This window comes from Pan troglodytes, chromosome 4 (genome assembly GCF_028858775.2).
Source record: "Pan troglodytes isolate AG18354 chromosome 4, NHGRI_mPanTro3-v2.0_pri, whole genome shotgun sequence".
Classification (NCBI taxonomy): domain Eukaryota; kingdom Metazoa; phylum Chordata; class Mammalia; order Primates; family Hominidae; genus Pan; species Pan troglodytes.
This window is the reverse complement of record NC_072402.2, coordinates 69,145,980-69,168,116: the sequence shown is the minus strand read 5'-3', so window position 1 is coordinate 69,168,116 and position 22,137 is coordinate 69,145,980. Positions and strand designations below refer to the sequence as shown.

The window sequence follows — 22,137 nt, the reverse complement described above, 5'->3', positions numbered from 1 at the left end:
AGAGCTCACTGGAGCACAGTCTGACTAGCCTAGTCTTTGTAAAGGCAGAAGGACATGTGGGCATGATGGGTGGGTGGCAATTTGTAAGCTTCACTGATTCTGTGGGTGGCATTTTTTTTCTACAGGAACAAAGTGTTGCTTTCAATTGACTGTTTATGGGATATATAACAGGACTTTACTCTGGAAGGCCCGTTCCAGACTGGAGACAATGTTGTTCTTACTTTGTTTCTTAGAAGGCGGGGGTAGGGGGAGACTTGTTTCTGAGGAATTCTTTGGTTCTCTTGTTGCTGATCCTTCCATGATTAGGGACATTAGTTACATTGCTTCAGACTTACAGAGAGTTGCTCAAAATGGTTCAGAATTGTGGTTGCTCATCAGCTGTTCCTTTCAGAAGCATTTTGGCTGAAAATAGATGTTGGGGTAGATGGTTCACCAATGTTGTACCCATCTTTGAAATGTGTTTTGATGTTTGATGAACAAAGAAAAACCTTATAATTTGATAGGGTAAAGGTAGTTAGAATGCCACACTGGGACTTTTAGTAGAAGGAACTTTTAGACAGTGGAAAAGAATCTGTTAATCTTCAACATACGTAATACTGATCATGCTTAGGTAGTTTTACACGGATATTCTGATTATTAGGCTATTTTTAGTGAATTGTTGTTGGCCTTTGCTAGCAGTTGTTTCTTTGATAAAATTTCAAGATCAGTGGTGGTTCAGTTAAAGAATAGTCTATGTACTCCATACAGTTACTAAGGGCTGATCATCATTATCATCATCTGCACCGCCATTTATTGATGCTAAACTTATACTAGGCACCAATAATTGTTAGCTGATGATTTTTCATTATTAGTTGATAATGAGCCTTAACACATAACTGGGTCTGTCTTCTAGATTCTGATAGTTGGTGGTGGTGTTGCTGGGCTTGCTTCTGCAGGCGCAGCAAAGTCGATGGGTGCAATTGTTCGAGGATTTGACACAAGGTGAGTGCTTTACTAGTGACTGATGTTAAGGTAAAAACATTTTGTTTCAGGGGCATATTATGATTGCCTTAAAACTTGTAAATTGAAGTAGCACATTGCAACTGGTCTATAAGCTCTTTCCATTTAAAAATGTTTCCACTTTTTAAAAGTTAATGCAAAGTGAAAATGTATTACTTAAACTAACAACTCACAGCTCTGTTTTCTTGGGTGGATTGACAGTGGGACCAGAATTCTTTCTATCCTGAGTTTCTAACATGTTGCTTTACCTATTTCTGTTCAGAATGCTTTTAGGTACTAGTTAGGGCATAAACAAAGATGTTTGTGAATCTGAAGAAAGAGTAAAATAGCAGGCTGAGTTGGGGGCATGCCCTACTGTGAATGAATAGAAGCAAATAAAGCTGACTGGCACTTCACCTGACTAGCAACGCATGAATTATTTATGCTGCATTATTTATGCTTCCTGTGTTTTATGTTAAGATAGAGCTGCATATATTTTTCTGATAATTTTTGAGCCCCTGGGTGAAAGTACTTGGTTATGTATACTGTGTATTTCTTTAATGCAGACATATACACATTTTCCTAGATTGTCTTTAAAGAGAAGTTTGATTAAAATTCTTCTTCATTTCAGAAGACACTAGACACTGGATTTTATTAAATGTCAGTCGAGTACAGTTAATATGTGTTTTAATAATTTTTGAGGTTGAAAAATGTAGTCATTTATTATCAAATGAGGGTACTGGAGGAATACTACTACTGTTAATCTTGAATATAGAATGATCAAAAAAGAAAAAAGCAACCATTCAAAGTTGGAAGAATGTGACTTTTCAGAGTGAAGAATGTGACTTTTCAGAATAAAGAATGTTCCATAGAATATGGTTAATAGTCTTTATCTAGAGTTAAAGTGATATACTGATAAAAAGCTGTCCTGCTGAAATGAGAAAATAAGGCATTTCCAAAGTAACCAGGACACAAACCAAGGATAGCTAGAGTTAAGCATGCCATTGATCCTGTCATTTTATTTTTACTGTTTGTTGATGTGAAGTTTTCTCAAGACCTCCAAGCCCATAGAAAGCCGGTCGTTTAAGTTTTCATTGTAGTGGACAGTTGTATTAAAATGGAAATGTATGTATTTGACCTAAAGGTGATTTGAAATTTGGTGGTGGGTGAACTACTGAGAATTTAGTATATTGATGTCATTTTTTAGATTGTGTACAGAATCAACAGCTAGAATATGGCTGTTGCTTATATTAGAAAAATACAAAAACTCAATTTTTCTTTATAATTTATTAAGTTTGTTATACAGGTATCTCAAGTGTACAATGAAGAAAGATGTGGCTGAAGTGATTTAATACTTTTCTAAGAATTATAGCTCATTAGTTACTCTAGTCACTATTTTGAGATGGGTTTGGTTTCATATTATAAATATGAAATCCAAATGTATTGGAAAACATACTTGATTTTAAATTCTTGTTGGAAGATTGAGTGGTATGTATTTTCAGTTAAATATCCTAAAAACTTACAGACAGCTCATTGCCCAATGGTATTTAAATGGTCTGATTTTTGAATTCTTTCAAACAATAACTAGGAGATACCCCTCTTAGCAATAGTGATTATCTTGCCTAATGCCTGTATCACAAAGTTTAAATATATAAAATCCTTGCTTTCTTTCCTATCATAAAATAGTACATGATTATTCTTCCAATTCAGAAAAATGTGAAAAAGCAAAAGAACAGAAAATAAAATACCTTAAAGTCTCACTGCCTAGAGATTTTTTTAATGTGTTTCCTCATCTACACATTAATTAAAAATGTAATTTTACTGTTCCATTTATCTTTTTTCAATTAACAGTAGATCATGAAGATCTTTCCTTACCTATAAATGTTTTTAGTGGCTGCAGAAGATTCCATTGTATAGAGAAGTACAGCAATTTATTTAACTAGGCCTCATTTTTTCCTATATTTAAACAATACTCTGTAGGTCAATATACATATACATGTACATACAGTAAGCCCTCTATCCATGTTCTATTATCTGTGGGTTCAACCAGATCAAAAATATTCAGAAAAAATGATTGTGTTTGTACTGAGCTAGTACCAATTTCATTTTTCTTGTCATTATTCTCTAAACAGTATGGTATAACAACTATTTACATAACATTGACATTTATTAGGCATTATAAATAATCTAGAGATGATTTAAACTATTTGGGAAGATGTATGTAGGCTACGTGCAAATACTACACTGTCTTTTATAAGGGGCTTGATCATCCGTGGATTTTGATATCTCAGGGGGATCATGGAACCAATTCCCCATGGATACTGAGGGATGACTTTATATCTGAGAACATACATTTATGGAGATATCTCATTATTTCCTTAGATAAATTCTAAGGAAATATTGGAGTCAAAAGATATACACATTTTAAATGCTAATATGTTATAATGTTTTTAAATTATGAGATTATTTTATGGGCAAAGATATAACTACAAAGATTTAGAAATAGCTTATATTTCTAATGATGCATATTCATTATTGAAAAATAGAGAGAAACATAAGGATGAAAGTGAAAATACCTTTTATTATTCTATCAGCCAGATATAATTGCTAGTGATATTTTGGTGTAATTTCTTATAGAAATTATATATATATAACTTTAGAACAAAATTTGGATTATTTTATATACATATATGTATGTGTATATATGTATATGTGTATATATAATATATATGTCTGTGTATACACACATATACACACATATATGTATGTGTGTATATATATAACATATAAATACAAATATAACATTTTGAATTCATCTAATTCTTATTAATATTGGTAGACAATTCTGAAGCTTTTTAAAGAACTATATCCCTATGGCTGCCACAAATGGAACACCAACTCAGATTGGCTTAAACCATTAGAAAATGTATTATTTCTTCTAACTGAGAATCCAGGGGAATGACTTCCTTTTCACATTAGAGTGAGATGCTCCTCCGTGCTATCAAGGACCAGTTTCTGTCACTCCTCTCTGCTGTCCTTGGCTTTGTCTTCCTCCTAAGGCTGATTCCACTTGTGGTTGCAACTTTACCTCCAGGGGGCAATCTGGGCTACCAGATTCCTTGCTCAAGCCAGCAGAGGGAGAACCTCTTGCTCAACCATGGACTGTATGTCCTACCCTTTATGCATACTCTTGAACATGATGGTTGCTAGGGATTTATTGGCTCAGATCACGGTTTCCCAAACTTCCCTGATGACAAGGATGAACTGCAGCTCTTGCTAAAAATAATATAGCATCTGGCCTGCTTGCTGGAGATTATAATTCACTGGGTCTGGGAAGGGGCCTGGGAATTTGAATTTTTAACAAGTACCCTGAGTGATTATTGTCATTAGGGGGGTTTGAGATTTACATAGTGGAATGGATATTGATGAGTTACATGCACGTCCACCACAGAACTGAGGTGTTTGTTGGCTCTGGTTTTCCAACCAGGAGACAGTACTTGGGTAGCATTTATTTATTTATTTAAAACTGAATTTATTTTTATATAATTTAAATGTGTTGGCTTTTCACATTTTATCCTTTACTACTATTTATAGGTTACTTTTTGCAAACACAATTTAATAAGGACTGGTTGGGGGGTAAAAATCACTTTATTAGAATAATTTTACATATAAAGAGTTATTTTTGTGGGAAAGGTCTCTAGTAAGAACAAATTCAGAATATTTACAAGTGAAAAACCTCATCTTGAGTGATTCGAATGATATCAAATCCTGATGTGTATGAGGTATCACATCATCATCCACATCGGGGTCATAAGGAACACAATTGATTACTGGAGTTGGCAATTGTGAAATCGCTTTTGCAACTTAACTAAGTAGAAGTTGGAATTCTCAGTAGTTTTTTTTCTTTCAGAAAAGAATATTCTCATAAATATGTTACTTGCCTTTAGAAAAAAATTGGAACAATTAAGTACGAAATCAAAGGGACTGTTGACTTTTGAATATATAGTTTGTTGTTCTTAAAAAGGTATATGTAAATGATGATCTTGACTTCTTTATTAGGGCCTGAAATAACTACTCTTTCCACTTTAACAATCACCCTAGAGCTGCAGCTTTGGAACAGTTCAAGTCTCTTGGTGCTGAGCCCTTGGAGGTGGACTTGAAGGAATCTGGTGAGGGACAAGGAGGATATGCAAAAGAGATGTCCAAAGAGTTCATTGAAGCTGAAATGAAACTCTTTGCTCAACAATGCAAGGAGGTAGACATCCTTATCAGCACAGCACTTATTCCAGGTATGCCATTAAGTAAACGGTTATTTTAAAAGCACTTTTACTCTTTTTTTTAAAAAAAAGCGAGAGTGAATGATTGCTTAACATTTGAATTTCTTTAAGGAAGGATCTAGTACTTTCTATTATAAAAGTACTAGAAAACGAGAAAATATATGACAAAATTCATAGTCATTAATAATTTTCTTCAAGTATTTTTTCTGTGAAAATTTTTTTTTTTTGAGATGAAGTCTTGCTCTTGTTGCCCAGGCTGGAGTGCGGTGGCATGGTCTCAGCTCACTGCAACCTCCGTCTCCTGGGTTCAGGCGATTCTTCTGCCTCAGCCTCCCAAGTAACTGGGATTACAGGTGTCCACCACCATGTCTGGTTAATTTTTGTGTTTTTAGTAGAGTCGGGGTTTTGCCATGTTGGCCAGGCTGGTCTCAAACTCCTGACCTCAGGTGATCCGCCCGCCTTGGTCTCCCAAAGTGCTGGGATTACAGGCGTGAGTTACCACGCCTAGCCCTTTTGTGAATTTTTATATAAATTCATAGATTATACTGTGTGTACAATGTTTTTTTTTTTTCCGAAGAATAAAACACCATTTATTTAGAAAAGATTATTATTACTATTATTTTCTCTGCAACTTAAACAACTTCAATAGCTTTTGGGGAGCAGGTGGTGTTTGGTTACATAGAAAAGTTCTTTAGTGGTGATTTCTGAGATTTTGGTGCACCTGTCACCTGAGCAGTATACACTGTACACAATGTTTAGTCTTTTATCCCTCACCCCCCCTCCCACTCTTAACCCCTGAGTCCCCAAAGCCCATTATATCATAGCTTAGCTTCCACTTTTAACAATGTTTAGTTTTTAATTCCTGAGTTACTTCACTTAGAATAATGGTCTCCAACTCCATCCAAGTTTCTGTGAATGCCATTATTTTGTTCCTTTTTGTGGCTGAGTGGTATTCCATGGTGTGTGTTATATGTATATGTATGTTTATCTACTCGTTGGTTGATGGGCATTTAGGCTGGTTTCATATTTTTGCAACTGTGAATTGTGCTGCTATAAACATGTGTATGCAATGTCTTTTCTATATAATGACTTCTTTTCCTCTGGGTAGATACCGAGTAGTGAGACTGCTGAATCAAATGGTAGTTCTACTTTAGTTCTTTAAGGAATCTCCATGCTGCTTTCCATAGTGGTTGTACTAGTTTACATTCCCACTAGCAGTGTAAAAGTGTTCCCTTTTCACTACATCCATGCCAACATCAGTTATTTTTTGATTTTTAAATTATGGCCATTCTTGCAGGAGTAAGGTGGTATCTCATTGTAGTTTTGATTTGCATTTCCATGATCATTAGTGATGTTGAGCATTTTTTCATATGTTCATTGGCCATTTGTATATCTTCTTTTGATAATTGTCTATTCATGTCCTTTGTCCACTTTTTGATGGGATTATTTATTTTTTTCTTGCTGATTTGTTTGAGTTCCTTGTAGATTCTGGATATTAGTCATTTGTCAGATGCATAGTTTGTGAAAATTTTCTCCCATCCTGGGTTGTCTGTTTACTCTGATTATTTCTTTTACTGTGCAAAAGCTTTTTAGTTTAACTAAGTGCCATCTATTTGTCTTGGTTTTTGTTACATTTGCTTTCTGGTTCTTGGTCATGAACTCTTTGCCCAAGCCAGTGTCTAGAAGAGTTTTTCTGATGTTATGTTCTAGAATTTTTATCGTTTCAGGTCTTAGATTTAAGTCTTTGATCCATTTTTGAGTTAATTTTTGTATAAGGTGAGGGATGAGGATCCAGCTTCATTCTTCTGCATGTGGCTTGCCAATTATCCCAGCACCATTGCTTGATGTATGTACAATATTATATTCATAAGCAGGTTCCTCTGCTCAAACCCTTGATAAATTGATTGTTAAATTATTTACATTTTCTTTGTTAAGATACTACCTTCTCCATGTAGGAAATTCAAACTGTGGTGATAAATAAGAAAAAAAATACAGATCATTTGAAGTTCTACCAGAGAGATGACTGTTATTAATATTTTGATCATATTTTTCTATATATGTGAGAGAGAGGGGACTTTGTATGTATATGTATTTATGGAATTTTCAGTGTATATTTTTACTTATGGGAATGACCCTTTGTCAGTTTTAAATTATTTCCTTTGACATGTTTTCAGCCAAATTGTGAGCTTTTTGATGGTAGGAATTACTTTCTAGTCCCTTTACAAATCTCTTTCTAAAGAGTATTTTGTACTCAGTGCATGACTGATGTCAAACCAATAAGTGTTTATTAATCAGTAAGCAGTAGCTTGATCTAACAAGATTTGGGAGTGAAGAAACTGTCCACCTTTTATAGTCTCACCTCTTCTCTTCACCTATCCTTTCCTTTTGTTATTGAATAATGAATACCATACTGACTCTAATTTTTTCCTTTCTGAAAGAAAGTGGGTCATATAATGAGAGCTTAAAGGGTTCTTGGTTGCTTATGTTAGATCCTAGTGAAGGAGCCTCACTTTCTCTGAGGTACTGTGGAGAATTAGAATTTGCTTTGTCATGAGGCTATGAAAGAGGAGAAACTCTCCTCCAGTAGCTTCCCCCACAACAAAAAACCTGGCTAATATAAACCCAAGGACAAAGAATTGATTGGCATCAGATCTGTGAGCTTGTTGGGGAAAACAAGCCTTCCAAATGTGTTTTTCTTTCTGTCCTCTGTTAACCCAGGTGATAGGTGAGCTCGTCTCTCCAGATAACCGCATCCCCCCAGAGCGGCTAGATGAAGCAGACAGGTAGGAGTCTGATATGGGGGTTTCGGCAGGGCTCAGGCAATGGGAGCATCTGTAAGTGTAGGAATGAGGCCTGTGGTTGGTTTCTGGAGGTGCATGCAGATCAGACAAACCCCGGACCCAGGATAGTGTTTGTGAAATCTGTCAGTGAAGACATAACTCAGGCACAAGCAGTGTCAGGAGAGCACTTCAGGATTCATCCTTTCCTTGTGTGGCAGTGGCTCCTGGCTCAGCTGTTTCACAGGTGGTTCTGAGGAAGGAATGGGGTGACATATGCTGCAGCCACCATCTGACCTCTGAGAGGCAGCTGCGCATTAGCGGGGAAGTTATGAGAGGATTAGATGTAACAAGTGGCCAGTAGAGGGTGCTAAAACATTTACTCATGGAGTAAGCCATGTGGCTAGGAAGCTAGTTTTATTTAGTCAACTCATACTCTAAAGAGCTAGGGATAATTTGAATAGAGTATATAGATTTATTATTGATTACAGAGCTAGATGTCAGTGATAGTACTCAAGATTTAGTTTATAAACACATACTGTCTTTCAGGGCCTTCCCCTCTCCCCATAATATTTTATTTTTTATAAGTAGTTTATAGTTAGCGTACTTTAGTAAAAGGTCAGACTGTATGACAGTCTTGAAGACTAGTTGAAGAAGTTTTATTAATCTGTTCCACTAAGCCTTTCTTGTTTTCTGAAGCCATGATCTGAAGATTAATGTGAACATTAAACTTACAGAAAGTCCTTGATCAGTACCTCAGCCCAGAGCTCACCCTCAAAAGGCTGGCTGAAAAAGGCCTTCAGTTTCTTTTGAAAAAAAAAAGGGAAGAAAGAAAAAAGTGACTTAGAATATTATATGGAAGAAGGTGATTTTTCTAAAGATCTTTCCTATCTCTGGGGCACTGAAAACGGAAAGCATGAGCATTTAACAAAAAATGACTGAAAGAGTACATGAAGGTACAAATGCCCTTTGGAAAACAATATCCTTGGCATTATACCTTTACTGGTTTATGTCCTGAGCCTTTGTCTGGGTCCCCTGATGATGTATCTGACTCTTGAATGACCCTCAGAGCAGAAATTGTTCTGAAGTTTTCCTTGAGTGGATTCAAAGGGGATTAAGTCAAATGTCAGAAATTCTCTAAGCTAAGATTTATAGACTGAGATCCCTGGAAGGCTGGACTGAAGGCCTGGTGTGGATAAGAATGTTGAGAGGCAGACACAGGTAAGTAACTAGTTTCAGGGAGCAACTTTACGGAGTTAGTAAATTTTTATTGTCCTAGGTATACGTCACTTGGTGGTCTTGAAAAAACAATGAACTTGTACTTACGTAGATTGTATGTGGAATGAGATAGTTCTGTAGCTAGCTAGTTGTTATGCTGCCTGATATCTTAAACCGTCATCTCACCCCCCTATTGGGTTGAGTGATGGGTTAAAGGTGAGAATTTCACTTAATGCAGGTAACTTGAGGATGGGGCCAAGCTGACAGCCCCGCTTTGTGGTGCTGTGCACACAAAGAAAAGCTCTCTACTTTCCTGTCCAGCTCGTTGACCTTTGGGGCTACTATTAAAAAGTAAGGCAGCCCTGCTCTCTGGTAATGTTCAGGCTGTGCTCATAATCTTTTCTGCTAAGCCTTTTGAGACACAAGATTTTTTAGCATCCCTAGTGATCTGAAACCCTTTTAGAGAAACTTGTCATAGACATAGAATAGTTAATCAGGAAGGGACTGAATCAGGTTGAAAATCTGATAAGTACGTTGGGGAGGGGAGTATGGTGTGGGGTGAGAAGGAATCATGGTGATTTTGCACTGACTGTGTCTTGGGCAAATTTCACCTAAGTTCCAATGAGAATGAAGAGAACTATGGAGCACATGCTAAGTCCTATACCTTCCCAGCTCTCCCCTTTCCCACCTCAGGTCTAGTCCTTACTAATTTAGGGGAACCATAGCTATTCTAAGGCCTGGGTTTTTGTTTAGCAATGATGACAGTAGCTTGGGCGACTTGGGTTCCCAGCATCATTAGATGAAACAAGCCATCTAAACTGAACAGAGTTGGATCATAGTCTCCCAATTACCTGTGGTATAAAGTTTGCATTCCTTGGAGGTATTTCTTGGCTTTCATTATCTGGTCCTGATTTAGCTTTTGGGTCTGGTGTTAAACTAATATCTTATTCTCTGGGCCTGATTTCAGCCATGTTGACTGCTATTATTTCCTCCTCAAATGGGCCAAGATACTTTTTTGCCTTTGCACATATTGCTCCTTCTCTTTGGAATATTATCCTTGCCCTTCCCTGCTTTTTGAAATCCTACTCAACTCAATTACTACATCCTCCATAGTTTCTATTGCCTCCTGCTCAGCAGTAGTGTTCTTTTTTCTTTTTTCTGCACTCAAAGCACTTTGCTTGTTCTTCCTATTACAGCAGTGCTTAGTCCCATCATTCCTCAGTTATCTTGTCTCCCGGTGAGTGCAGCAGGAGTCTTTGATTTATGCCAGCGCTTGGCATAGTGGTTTGTACACAATGGTGGCTTAGCAAATGTTGCTGAACTAATAATTCTGGATACCTTCCTTAGGTCTTGGTTGGTACAGTTCCTTTCATTTTTTTCAGTGCTGTCCCCAAATTCTTATAGAACACTCTGTTGGTTCACTTTTGGATAGGAACATTGCAGACGCTAATTTAAGCTTGGGAACTTAACTTTCTTAAATTATTCAAAACTGGAACACATGCCCAGTCTGCAGTTTGAGGTGGCTGGCTAGCTAGACCTCTCAGGAGATAGAATTAGGAAGCAGTGGAAGGGCTGTTTGGGAATTAGAAAGTGTCCTGTCAGAGAGGAAGGAACATATTCATTGCTTGATTGTAAATTAAAATACCTTATGCCATATGTACTTGTGTCTCTTTTTAGGCACAATCCAGATTAGGGTGGCCATACTTTTTGTTTTTATCTATACTTGTTAGGATCTGTAAAATACACCCCTCAAAGGATGTGGACTTCTGTGGTAATTTTCCATGTCTCTGGAGAATTGGGTGGGAGGTGTTTTCCTCCAATATGCAAGTTCCTTACATATATGAACCTGAGATGTTGCTTTGTTCTCCATCTGTCTTGTTAAATTTATCTTTCATATGGAGTGGAAATATAGCGCAAAAGAATGACTTTCCATAGTCATTGTTGAAACCTGTGCTTTCAGGCAAGAGAGTGATGGATACAAGAATAACTGATACTGTCTAGTTGTGTAATTCCACAAAGAAATATTGTTTTTGATGACTAAAGTTTTTCCCAAAAGTAAGGATTTATTATTCATTTTCTTATTCTGTATGCATTATGATCATAAAGGACAAAACTATATGCTATAGATCAGTTATTCCCAATTCTTTTATATTACTTTTTTTGTTGTCTGATTCATGTTCGGTAATTCCTTCCCTTCAATGTATTTTATGATTATATAGACTTTTGTAATATTGTTATATAAAGTTTCATTTGTTTTGAGGATATTGAAGACATTTTGAAGAACAGAGAGAAACTTAAGTGTTGCAACATCAAGGGTTGGTAACCACAGGCTGTCTACACACCTCTTCGTAGCTTTCAATGCAGATAGAGCAACTTGTCCTCAAGTGGAAGATGCCAAAACTGTGATGTTTTCCATTGCTATTTATCAGTCTTGTTCTTAGGGTGTATTTGAGCACACTTTGTGAGTGACTGGGCCAGATTTAACAAATGTTCTGTTAGGAAAATTTATGGCATCGTTATACTTTGGTTTGGTTTGTTATTTCTCCAAAAGCATGTTGCAATATTGGTATGCATTATGCTTCCTTCCTGGCTTTCCCTGGGTTGTAAAGGATTGGGAGACTGAGGCTGTCTTTGGCAAAGCAGCACAAATAGCATTACTGCTAATGTACTAGTACTTCCCTACCATATGCATTGCTGTATCTCCTTCCTTCCATTTTCCTTATAGTTTCTTGTGCTTCAGTATTAGTTAGGGTGGTCTAGCCCTAAATCTATGAGTTTTGCTATAACAGATTAATCCAACAATGCATAATGGCTCTGATGTTACAGAAATTAACATCTTGCTTAGTAATAGATAGGTTCACATATTGATGGGCAGCTGTTTTTCATATGGTCATTTGGGATTCGGGTTAGGACAGTGTTGCCATCATCATTATGAAGCTATGAAGGTTGCTCTGGGACTGTCTCTATTTAAGCCAGCCATAGGGAAAGTGGGATGGAGGAGTGTGCATGGAAGGCCAGGACGTGGTACACATCACTCTTGCTTTGCATTCTTTTGCTAAGACTTAGTCATGTGGCCAAACTTAACTGTGAAGGAAGCTGGGAATTGTCTAGCTCTGTGCCCAGGAATAAGAGAACATTGTATTAGTGTGCTAGGCTGCCATAACAAAATACCACAGACCTAGTGGCTTAACCAACAGAAATTTATTTTCCCAGAGTTCTGGAGGATAGATGTATAAGGTCAATGTGTCTGTGGGGTTAGTTTCCTCTGAGCCTCTCTCCTTGGCTTGTGGTTGGCTGCCCTCTTGCTGTGTCCTCACATGGTCTTTCCTCTGTGTGTGTGCATTCCTGGTTTCTCTTTTTATGCTTCAATTTCCTCTCCTTTTAAGGACACCAGTCAGATTGTCCTAGGGCCCACCCTAATAGACTCATTTTAACGTAATCACCTCTTTAAAGGCCCTGTCTCTAAATACAGCCATATTCTGAGGTATTGGGGGTTAGGGCGTCAACATAGGAATTTTGCAGTGGCCACAATTCAGCCCATAACAAATGTAGATTTTTGTGCACAGCTAACAGCCTCTTTCCTCTTCTCTACTTTGTAATTTTATGTGTTAATGTTTAATCTGTTCATTGGAAAACAGAGGAAGGGTCATAGATTTAGAGCCAGATAGAGTAGATTAAAATTCTGGTTCCACTACTTAACAGCTGATTTGTCTCTCTGAATATCAGATTCCTTATCTCTGAAATGTGGATAAAAATTTCTACCTTGCAAAGTTGTTTTGAGGAATGAAGAAAAAGCCCAGTGTAGGGCTGGGCATAGAGAACATTATTGTAATTCTTTCTTCCATTGGCGATGCCTCGTCTTCTGGATGGTACTCAGGACACAAATCTTACTGACTTTTGCAATAAAAGTCCAGACATTCTCAAGGATTATGTGGACCATTGAAGATGGTGCCTCATGAATCCACCCATGAAGTTACATAACCAGTATTTATTAGATGGCAATGTGGCATGGGTTTCCCTGGGGAGAAACATGACTTAATTGTTTTTGATATGAATTTGCTGAAGATATCCATTTTATTAAGGCTGATTTCCCAGTTAACCTCATTCTGACCTAAGTTGAAAGACGTGAGAAAGAAAATAAGCAGTACTGTTTCTATTTTTAAGAACACTTTTAAATTCTTTTGTAGTAACAAAATAATAACATCAGAATGCGTAATACAATTTTATTGCTTCAATTTTTAAAGGATTTTGGTAGCCAATGTACATCTATACATATGTTGGAGAGAATTCAAAGAATGCTATAGTTTCTATGAGAATATATATTTCCTTATTTGTGCTACCATTTAAGTTTGGAGAATTCCTGTAACCTGTGAAACCATGGTAAAATCTTGACTAATTTTGCTTTTTATTTATACAGAATTTTGCAGCTATGAGAGGTAAATTATTAAGTTAATCCTTTCAAAATTTTTATAAACATGTTCTTTAATTATGAGGTAAAAGCTTGTGTTTAGTTTTCTTCTTTAAATAGATCTTTAGGAATTTTTCTAATTTTCTAAAATATGCTGTTGACTAATCATATTTCAGAAGTATTACATTTAGAAATATCTCAAGGGGTCCAGTTTGTAAAAGCCAACTATTTGCCAGCCTGACTTTCTGTCTGGTTCCTTATACAAATAATTACGCAGACAAAGTTTTCCTGTGGTTCCAGGGATAAAGCTCACATATAAAGTACTCTGCTTGACTATTTAAGCTTGGGCCAGAATCTCTTTAGGCTCATGAACACAGCTTTCATATCTGTGATAAACAGAGTAGAGGGGTTGCTGTATGTACTATGGAGCCAGCTAAATCAGAGACTCATTAGATAATGGATCAGTGGATTAGATGTTCAGCACTTTCTTGCCATATTCTATATTTTACATAATCTATCATTTCTTATTCTCACATGCATACATATATGTATAAAAACCCTTTTGTTATCATTGGTAACATTTTAAAAGCTTAAGACTCAGTACTTTAACCCCATCAGTGATTTTGAAATGCTAAAAGAGATTTTGGTATGGATCCATTAGGATGCCTTTAGCTGCCAGAAACAGAAATTCTAATACAACCTGCCTTAAGGTAGGTGATTTCTTGGGTTCTGTTAACAGAACGTAGTCCAGTTATAGCTGTGGATAGGTGTGGGCTGGGACACTCTGACTGTGCTCCTTCATGCTTTCCTCTCTGAGTTGGCTTCATCCTCAGTGCTGTGCAGAAGGCAGCAACAATTTCAGGCTCCAGTGTGTACAACACAATATCTAGAGGAGGTAGTCCAGTGCTGATGGCACCCTCTTGAAGAGTAAAAAGAAGGAAACTTCTTTTTCAGAAATCCTTAGCACATTTTCCCTCATTTATATTAACCTTGATTGATTTATGACCATTTCTGAACCAATCCTTGTAAGTAGGGCAATGAGATGCACCTCGGCTTACACCTGGATTTCTGAACCAGTCACTAATAAGGTGATAAGATTACCCTTAGGCCTTCCAGGCCTGCCTCTGGAGTGGTGATATGATTTGGTTGTGCCCCCACCCAAATCTCATCTTGAATTGTTGTTCCCATAATCCCCACATATCACGGGAAGGACCAGGTGGAGAGAATTGAACCAAGGGGGCAGTTTCCCCCATCCTGTTCTCGTGATAGCGAGCTAGTTCTCATGAGATCTGATGGTTTTATAAGGAGCTTCCCCCTTCACTGGGCACTCATTTCTTTCTCCTTCTGCCATGTGAAGAACATGTTTGCTTCCCTTTCTGCCATGATTGTAATTTTCCTCAAGTCTCCCCAGCCTTGCGGAACTGTGAGTCAATTAAACCCCTTTCATTTATAAATCACCCAGTCTCGGCCGGCAATTTATAGCAGCGTGAGATCAGACTAATACAAGTGGTTTCTGAGGTCATGTCTCCTGAAGCTTGTGGACTGGGTGGAAAAATGAAAATCAGCATAGTGATAAAAGGAGGAAATGGATACTGAGTAGATACTAACAATACTCAGTGCAACATTATGTTGTTATAATGAAGGTTCTTACTGTGTAAATGATAAAGTTCAGCCTATCTTTCTTTACCTGCTCTATTTTACATTTAGTCAATATAGAGACTACATTACATTAAAAACTGTCCTTGTCTGCCTAGTACTTGTTCATGAGAAATCTATTTTGGTTTGGATTAATAGATTCTATAATTCATATTATTTATTTGCTACTGTGGAGCTAAATATCTCATGTTTTTGTTAAAGCAGAAAGTTTTGTTTTTTTTTTTTTTTAGACCCTCTAATTTGATGCCTTACAGGCCAGGAAGTTAGGAATTTCCCCATCTGATTACATGCTGTTGAGTAATTCCAGTAAATGATGCTGAATGCTCCTTGGAATCATTATAAAATTTTGTGGTAAACCCATTTCATCTTCATGTCTTGTTATTTTAAATATTTTTAGTGGTTTCTTCTTAATTAATTAATTAATTTTTTCTTTTTGGTATGATTAAAGTGTGAGGCCTTGGTTCTTTTCCCATTAAGATAGAATCTGGGAATTTATTGATTTCAGATGATCATGTTAGGCCTGATTCATTAAAAAAGATACAATATATTACAGAATTTTCTGGTAAATCTTTAGTCTTTGGTATTTAATTTAAGCTGTGTGACTCTTTTTGAATTTAGTGCTGTAAAGAAGCCAATGATATATTCTTTTGCTACATAGCAATGAGTTGTTAAAGCCATTTTTAGAAATTAGTAATTTTTTCTCCAGTCACAGATGAGAAAAAACAAAAAAGCAGAACTTAGTTTTTCTAGCAGCTCCTTATTTTAATACTTTTAAAATTGCATCTTAGTATTCATTTATTGAGAAAATACATGGTTGAGAAAAGATACTGTGAATTCAGTAACATTTAAAAATGAATTTACGTGAATCACAGCCATATGTGCATATATCAATAAATAGAACACATGCATGAGGCAGTTTTTCAGTCTACAGTCAATTCATGGTGCACATGGAGAGTCAAGGATGTCTTACACTAACCTGTGGTACCCTTATTCACTCCAAATAACTGCCAACCAATTGGGAAACTATAATTCAAATTTTTACATGAGTGCTTTAAATATCCAACTCTTCTAGTAATAAAATTGTTGACCAACCTTTGAATGCAGCCACTTTTAGTTGTAAAATATTAGACTCTAGAGCCTAAGTAAAATTTTTCTTCCTCCATCCACCCTGCATATGGGAGGCACTAAATAAGTATTAATTATGTCAATGAATGAATGAATATTTGAATGATGACTGTGAGAGCTTGATGTCCTACAGTTTTCTTGGCAAAAGTGTGGAAATAAGTCCCTCTGAGAGGGAACTGAGTAACCCTTCCAGGGGAACTTAATGTCCATGAACCAGAAGGGAGCAAGAAATATTTCATAAAGTTGGATATCATGCCAAATCCTTCACCCACAGTTGGTATTGTGTCAGAAAATATTTCTTAAAATTTTCTCTCCTTGTTAATTTTATTCTGTCACAGTGATTGATTTTTTTTTTAAGCGGGCTGGTTTAGGAAATATAATGATCTTTTTGTGTATCTCATCTTTTGCAGATAAATGATAAAATTAATAGAAAAGTTAAAGCCCAATTGGGCTTTAAAAATGCCTCTCCTCTGCCTTCTTTTATTAATTTTCCTGTTTCTTTTGCAATTATGTCTAAAAACACCTGATGTGCTTATTATTATTTTCTTTTTTATCAGCCTTTGTCAGAAAGATGTGCTTATTTTCTCTTTTATATCTAGGTCTTTCACCAAGCTGTCTCTGGGGTGTAGGAGGGCATCTCTTCATATTTGAAGAATTTGTAAACATTGGATATATTCATTTCCATGTTATACATGTACAAAATCCGGACACATCTTCCTGTTTGTATTCCATGTTTAGTTATGCCCATGTCTCCCTTTATTGTGTTTTGGTACACTCCTTGAAAGACTGCCCTAACCGCATAGCTTCATTTGTTGTAGAAGGGAGGGCAGGTGACTTTGAGTCAGGCTTTTCAATTGGTAAGTAAGTAGGTTGGGGTTTTTCTAAATTCTTCTAGTTCTCCTAGTACCAACTTTTAAACTGCCACTTCTTGACTTAAAGGAGAAACTGGTTGTGATTATCCAGGAGTACTTTATTTTATCTTTAAAATAAAAATGATATGTGGTTTTTTTAGAGATGCTGTAAAGTACAAAGTAGAAAATAAAGATCACCTGTGATCTCTCCACATCATACTGAGTGAACATTTTTTTATTTGTTTTTACTGTTTTTATTGAATTTTCCATTTGTATTTGTTTTTCACTTATCTATAGGATTATAGTGTTTTGTTTTTATTGAAATTTCTGTGAGCTTTTCATCAATTTTTGTCTGAGAATTGTAATATATACATTTTTCATATATATCATATATACCCATATATAATATATACATTTTCATATACATCATATATATCTATATTTTCATATCTATTGATGTTTTCTTTTGTAATTTTCTTCATTGCTTTAAATTTAGGAAGTGCTTTTTTATCCACAGACTGGAGAGATATTCCCTAAGGCTTCCTTTTTTGTCTTTTCTTTCATTTTATGGATTGATTCTCTTCTTTTACAATTAATTCTTATCTTTCTAGAGTTTAACGTATGGTATTAGGTTTGGGTAGATATTTTTTACCCAGATACCTAACTAATCATCATATTACTTTTGTTTTTCATTGTGTAATGCTGCATTTATTATGCATTATACTTTATTATATTAGGCTACCAGGGTAAGGTAGTATTCTGAAATTGTCTTCTCAGTCTTTCTCTCTCTGGACCTCTTCTTTTGGGGTTTTGCTTATCTGGAGCTTTTATTTACTATTCTGCTTCTTTTTTGGCTTTTTTTTTTCCCTTCTGTTTTCAATTTTTATTTCTGCACTTTCCAGAATTTTCAAAAAATTAATCCACATGTGAGTGCTTGAAGGCAGCTGCACTGTTACATTCATGACTGTATTCCCTGTAGCCCTTATTAAAAACGTTTAATTTTAAAATTAAAACATTTTGGAGATAAGGAAAAGCACAGAGAAGAAAATAGTCTCACCACTCAAATATACCCTGATTTTGTTAAATTTTATATGATATAGAATTTACTACAAACTGTATCATATATGTATTGTATTATGTAATATTAATCTATGTATATATAAATGAGAAACATTCATGTATATAAATATATATCTAAACTGACATACTATTTTGTTATGTGCTTTTTACTTATAATAATTCCATGTCTTTAAATTTTCTTGTGTGACTTAAGTAAAATTTTAAACTTGTTATAGTGATACCCTTCAGTCTGTACACCAAATAAGTTAACCTATGTGAAAGAATATGCTATTGTTTTAAAAGTGATTGAATTTCTGAGCAATAATAGGGACAAAACACCCAACTTATCTCTGTTAAGATGCAAACATGTTCATGTGTTTTTCAAAGTTGTGTTAGCCACTGTACAGTTGTTCTGTGGAAGTTGAATGAGTGAAATCAGAGGAGATAAATGGGTTGTACATTTTGATGTTTCTAGGGAGGCTAAAAATGGTTTTGGACACTTGATGTCTTGCAAAGTGGTAGCATACAGTCCAGGGACTGATCCTTAGCTATGGATGTCTCAGGAGAAAGAAGGAGTCTCACATATCTAGGGCAGGAGAAATTAGTTAGATGCCAAATCAAATATGTGCAATCATTGGCCAAAGTTGGGTACAAATAAGGTGGGAGGAAAAGCTGTGCTAAACAACGGCTGATAAACAGAGAAGAGGCTCTGGCTCTAGAGGGTGGGGATGGTGATGACAGTAAATACCTGGAAAGTACAGGTAGCCCTTTAAATGCGCCCCTCTATGTTGAGGCGGCCATATGATCCATAGCTTTAAGTCACTGGAGAGCCGAGCAGCATGACCTTTATTTTGGGAATAGTCCTCAGATGGATGTGGTTTGCTTCCTCAAATTCTCATGGTTGAGTAAAGTTTAGTTAAGTATTCAAGGTGCCTTTGTTAGATTACAGTACGGAGGGTAGAGGAAAGGAATACTTTTGGAGAATTTTGAGAAGTGGTGAAACTACCAGCATTTCAGGGTATTGTCTCTGGGCAAAATGTCTCTTGATTCTTGCTCTTTCTTGGAAACTCAAAAGAAAGAACAAGAGATCTTATAACAAATCATGTGGCAGCGAGCCCAGTGTGGCTGAAATAGAAGAAGGTCCAATGGTGCAGTTTTGAGAGGGCATGTTAGAAAAAGCACTTCACCCAGGGTGAGAGGCATTCAGTCCCAGGAGCCTTAGGATTTGGACTTTATCTCAAAACTATACAGTTTGTAGCAAAAAGAAGGAAGTACTGCATAAACACTTCACTTGTATCTTCACAACCTTTTATTTCCACATGTACTACAAATGTTATTTTTCCTTTTTGAATCAAATTCTGTAAACAGAATTGAAACCTTTCAGAAGAAGAACTAAAGATAATCAGGCTACTAATGCTCTGCTTTATTTTTATAAAAAATATGTATATTTTAAAGAGATGGAGTTTCACTCTGTTGTCCCGGCTGGAGTGCAGTGGTGCAAAAATAGCTCACTGCATCCTCGAGTTCCTGGGCTCAAGTGATCCTCCTTTCTCAGCCTCCTGGGTGGTTAGGACTATAGGCATGTGCCACCATGTCCAGCTAAGTTTTTTTATTTTTGTAGAGATGGGGTCTTGCTATGTGCTGGTTTGGAACTCCTGGGCTCAAGTGATCCTCCCCACCTCAGCCTCCCAAATTGTTGGGCTTACAGGCTTGAGCCACTGCACCCAGCCATGCTCTACTTCCATACTACTAATGTTACAAGTTTATTTCCGTTATCTTTTGATTTAGGTATTTCCATTGTTTTATGAAATGTGAACACGATAGTATGCTGACAGTATAAGCCCCTGTTGAACATATTGATGTATATTAGCTCGAAAAGTCCTAAGGTGTGGGTTTTCATCTTCTATGTAAGACTTAGTGAACTTCTTAAAAAGACATTGTGAATTTAAAATGTGAACTATTAAATGAGGAGAATGCACACCATGAGAACAAGGACTTTTTTTGTTTATTTACCACTGTATTCCCAGCACCAGGCATAGATAGGGCTTGACTCACTGTAGACACCAATACATAGTTGTTGAGTGGGAATAAAAGTGTATGAGGGAACTCCTAAACCTTTTGGAGTTGTAGGATTCCACTCTTTTGATTTATTGGCATTTTCCTGTCTCTCCTCAAAGTTTTCTGTGTTAAATTAAGGTAGGTTAATATGATGTGTTAGAAAATCTGGTGACATATGTTAAGATAATTGGCAATGTTCTGTTTTGTAATTCATAAATTAGTATTAACTGTACTCTTGACATTGGTGACTTTTACGAATTGTTCAATTTGGGTGCATATAGTTTCCATAGTGGTTTATTATTAGGCATTTTTTAAAAAACAGTCAAACTGTTTATCTCTTCGTGAATGCTGTGGTGTATAAACCGGGTAGGGAGAGCAGTGCTGAGATTCTCATGCTGAGCAGATGGCAGGGCCTGCTTGCCAGCCACATGGCTTCCTCCTGCACACTGCCTTTGCTGCTCACACTCATCATATATTTTTCTGAATGCCCAGTCTCACCCATGCTATGGTCTTTAGGGGTCTCTTGGAAAGAGTTAAAATTTCAGATGTTAAATTCCTGAATGCCCAGAGACTACTGTAATAATTAGACTTTAAGGTGTTAGAAAATGATAATACAACTTGTGCTGCTTTCTTTGATTTTATTAGGTAAAAAAGCTCCAGTTTTATTTAATAAAGAAATGATTGAGTCAATGAAGGAAGGTTCAGTTGTTGTGGATTTAGCTGCTGAGGCTGGTGGAAACTTTGAAACCACTAAGCCAGGAGAACTCTACATTCATAAGGTATAGCAAGATGCATTTTCTATCTGTGATCACTTCTCATGTCTTGAGTTATGAGGGGGTGTTTATTTCTTTAAATATTTAGAGACATTAAGGCTTGAAATTTTAAAATTAAAAGTAGGCATATTTAAAGCTCCTGTTGAAATATGTATTTGTTTATGGGTATGTATGTATGTATATATCATAAAGATATATAATTTCAAAACTTAGCATTGAATATGAATGATAATTGTTCTAGAATGAATGTGAACATAGGGTGATAGACCTTTTTGACTATAATTTTGTTCATTTAGGGAATTACTCACATAGGCTACACAGACCTGCCCAGCCGAATGGCCACTCAGGCCAGCACCCTATATTCCAACAACATCACCAAACTCCTGAAGGCCATCAGCCCGGACAAAGATAATTTTTATTTTGATGTGAAAGATGACTTTGACTTTGGTACGATGGGTCATGTCATTAGAGGAACTGTAGTGATGAAAGTAAGTAAAGAGATCTATTCCTTCCTGTGCTTTTAATGTAAATTTGTTTTAGAATTTCTGTTTATGGAAGAATTCTATTTTGGAATTGAGACATATTTTAATAAGGTATTGGTATGCCAGCTTTATGCTGAAAAAATTATTTGTAAATGCAGAATGATTTAAAGAAAAATATTTCAAAGACTTAAAAGTACATGACTTAACCAAAAATATACACTCCTTTTGAAAAACGGAGATGAACAAACAAATTGAATAACGTAAAAATTAAACATTCTCCCCACTTATCTGCTTTCAAGGGTTTAATTTGCACTCTTGCTTATATGGTCCTGTACACATACAAATTACATATATATGTATGTATATGTAACATGGATATTAGTATTTGTATACATATGTATGTGACATATTTATGTAAAATGATGTTACAAATTATATGAATTTATATATTTACATAAAATTATATTTAAAAGAA

At 36.0% G+C, this 22,137-nt stretch overlaps 1 protein-coding gene across 5 annotated transcripts in view; it reads left to right on the top strand.

The window, feature by feature from the left end:
* The window catches only part of NNT (nicotinamide nucleotide transhydrogenase), a 103,128-nt gene that overhangs the window by 19,953 nt on the left and 61,038 nt on the right, over positions 1-22,137 (top strand). For all 5 annotated transcript variants that reach the window (XM_009449197.5, XM_009449198.5, XM_009449195.5 and 2 more), the window contains exons 6-9: positions 893-981; positions 5,080-5,267; positions 21,053-21,186; positions 21,477-21,668. In XM_009449197.5, coding sequence (XP_009447472.1) covers positions 893-981; positions 5,080-5,267; positions 21,053-21,186; positions 21,477-21,668 — 603 coding nt within the window. The remainder of the gene's footprint in view (positions 1-892; positions 982-5,079; positions 5,268-21,052; positions 21,187-21,476; positions 21,669-22,137) is intronic.